The sequence below is a fragment of the Caenorhabditis briggsae genome, assembly GCF_000004555.2.
Source record: "Caenorhabditis briggsae AF16 supercontig from assembly CB4, cb25.NA_109, whole genome shotgun sequence".
Taxonomy (NCBI): domain Eukaryota; kingdom Metazoa; phylum Nematoda; class Chromadorea; order Rhabditida; family Rhabditidae; genus Caenorhabditis; species Caenorhabditis briggsae.
In genome coordinates, this window is record NW_025543192.1 from 1,946 (window position 1) to 3,250 (window position 1,305).

General features: G+C 45.6%; 1 protein-coding gene across 1 annotated transcript in view; it reads right to left on the reverse strand.

Moving 5' to 3' along the window:
- The window catches only part of CBG26694, a gene marked incomplete at both ends in the record, with an annotated part of 1,541 nt that extends 289 nt beyond the window's left edge, over window positions 1-1,252 (reverse strand). Inside the window, 2 exons of the mRNA XM_045240843.1 lie at window positions 1-97; window positions 253-1,252. The exon at window positions 1-97 is cut by the window's left edge and continues 289 nt beyond it. Of these exons, the coding sequence (XP_045100833.1) occupies window positions 1-97; window positions 253-1,252 (1,097 nt within the window). The remainder of the gene's footprint in view (window positions 98-252) is intronic.
- Between the last annotated feature and the right edge of the window lie 53 nt (window positions 1,253-1,305).

A 1,305-nucleotide genomic window follows, 5' to 3' on the forward strand; every position in this document is an offset into this window, starting at 1 on the left:
AGTCGGTTCCGAGGAGTGTACCCGTTTCGGCGACATGTGCTTGTCCCGAAGCAACGTTTCCGTTTATGACGAAATTGCATTGGAAAGATCCTCTGACCTTTATCGGTTGATGATTTGCTGATTTGACTTGGATTGTGGGTGCTTGTAGTTGAGGGCGACCCAGTCGATTCCAATCTTTTGTACTGATCAAAGTGACGTCGGCTCCCGTATCCATCTGCATCTGGATTTTTGTTCCATTGATTGTGACGATACGGTAGATACGAGATGGTTCGAAAGTGGATGCGCTTCTAACCATCACCGACTTGATCCTGTTGTTTTTGCCTTTTTGATCTGTTTCTCGCTTTTTGGTTCTGCAAAATTTTGCGATATGACCATCTTTTTTACATAGATGACATGTGACCTGCTTTTGGCACTCCTTTGCCCAGTGATTACCGCCGCATTTGTAGCATGGTGACGGTGGAGCCTTCTGCGGTTTATCCCTCTTGGTTTCCTTTGTGCTTATGGCGTTGATCTCTGATGCCTTTGGTTCCAGTTTGCATACGCTTTTGGAGTCAGTTCGCACATCCAGAAGCCGTTTGATATTCTGCTCCAATTCTAACAGTGTACATTCTGGTTTTGCTTCCATAACTTGGAGAGCCTTTGTTCGGATGTCGGAGTAAATGTTATCTCGTAATCCATTTATCCAGACCATACAGCATACTTGATCATCAGTCATCTTCTTGAATTCGGAGGATGTGAATTTTCTGAGGACCTGTCCAGTATACTCCTCAATTGCTCCTCCAAAATATTCCGTGCGGAGGAAATCTTGGCGTTTCCGGAAAATCGATGATGTCGATTTGAATGTCTCTCGAAGTTTGCTGATGAGCTCCGCAAAGTTGAGCTCGTTCGGGAGTTTCGGTAGGATACGATTTGTGAAGTGAGAGTACTCTTTCGAGCTAAGTTTGGACAGAATTACCCTTGATTTCTCACCTTCTTCTAGAGATTCACCATCCTTAGTCAGGACATCCTCATATCGAGCGTACCACGTGTCGAAGGTTTGGTCGTCGTCTGGATCATAGGTGAAGATTGGAATCCGTTTTGATATCGATTCCACTAGAAGATTGTGTCCACTGGTGGGTGTAGTTGTCAACGGAGCGTTTGCCGGTGCTTGAGCGAGTTTTGCGAAGACGTTGACTAGCAAACCGATTTGTTTCGTGAGATCCGCCAATTCCGTAGCCTGATCGCCAGTTGTTGTGTCTCCTGGTGGCGGCATTGTGTAACCACCAGCCAGACAGTATGTGAGTAGTAGATGGATAAGGACTTTAT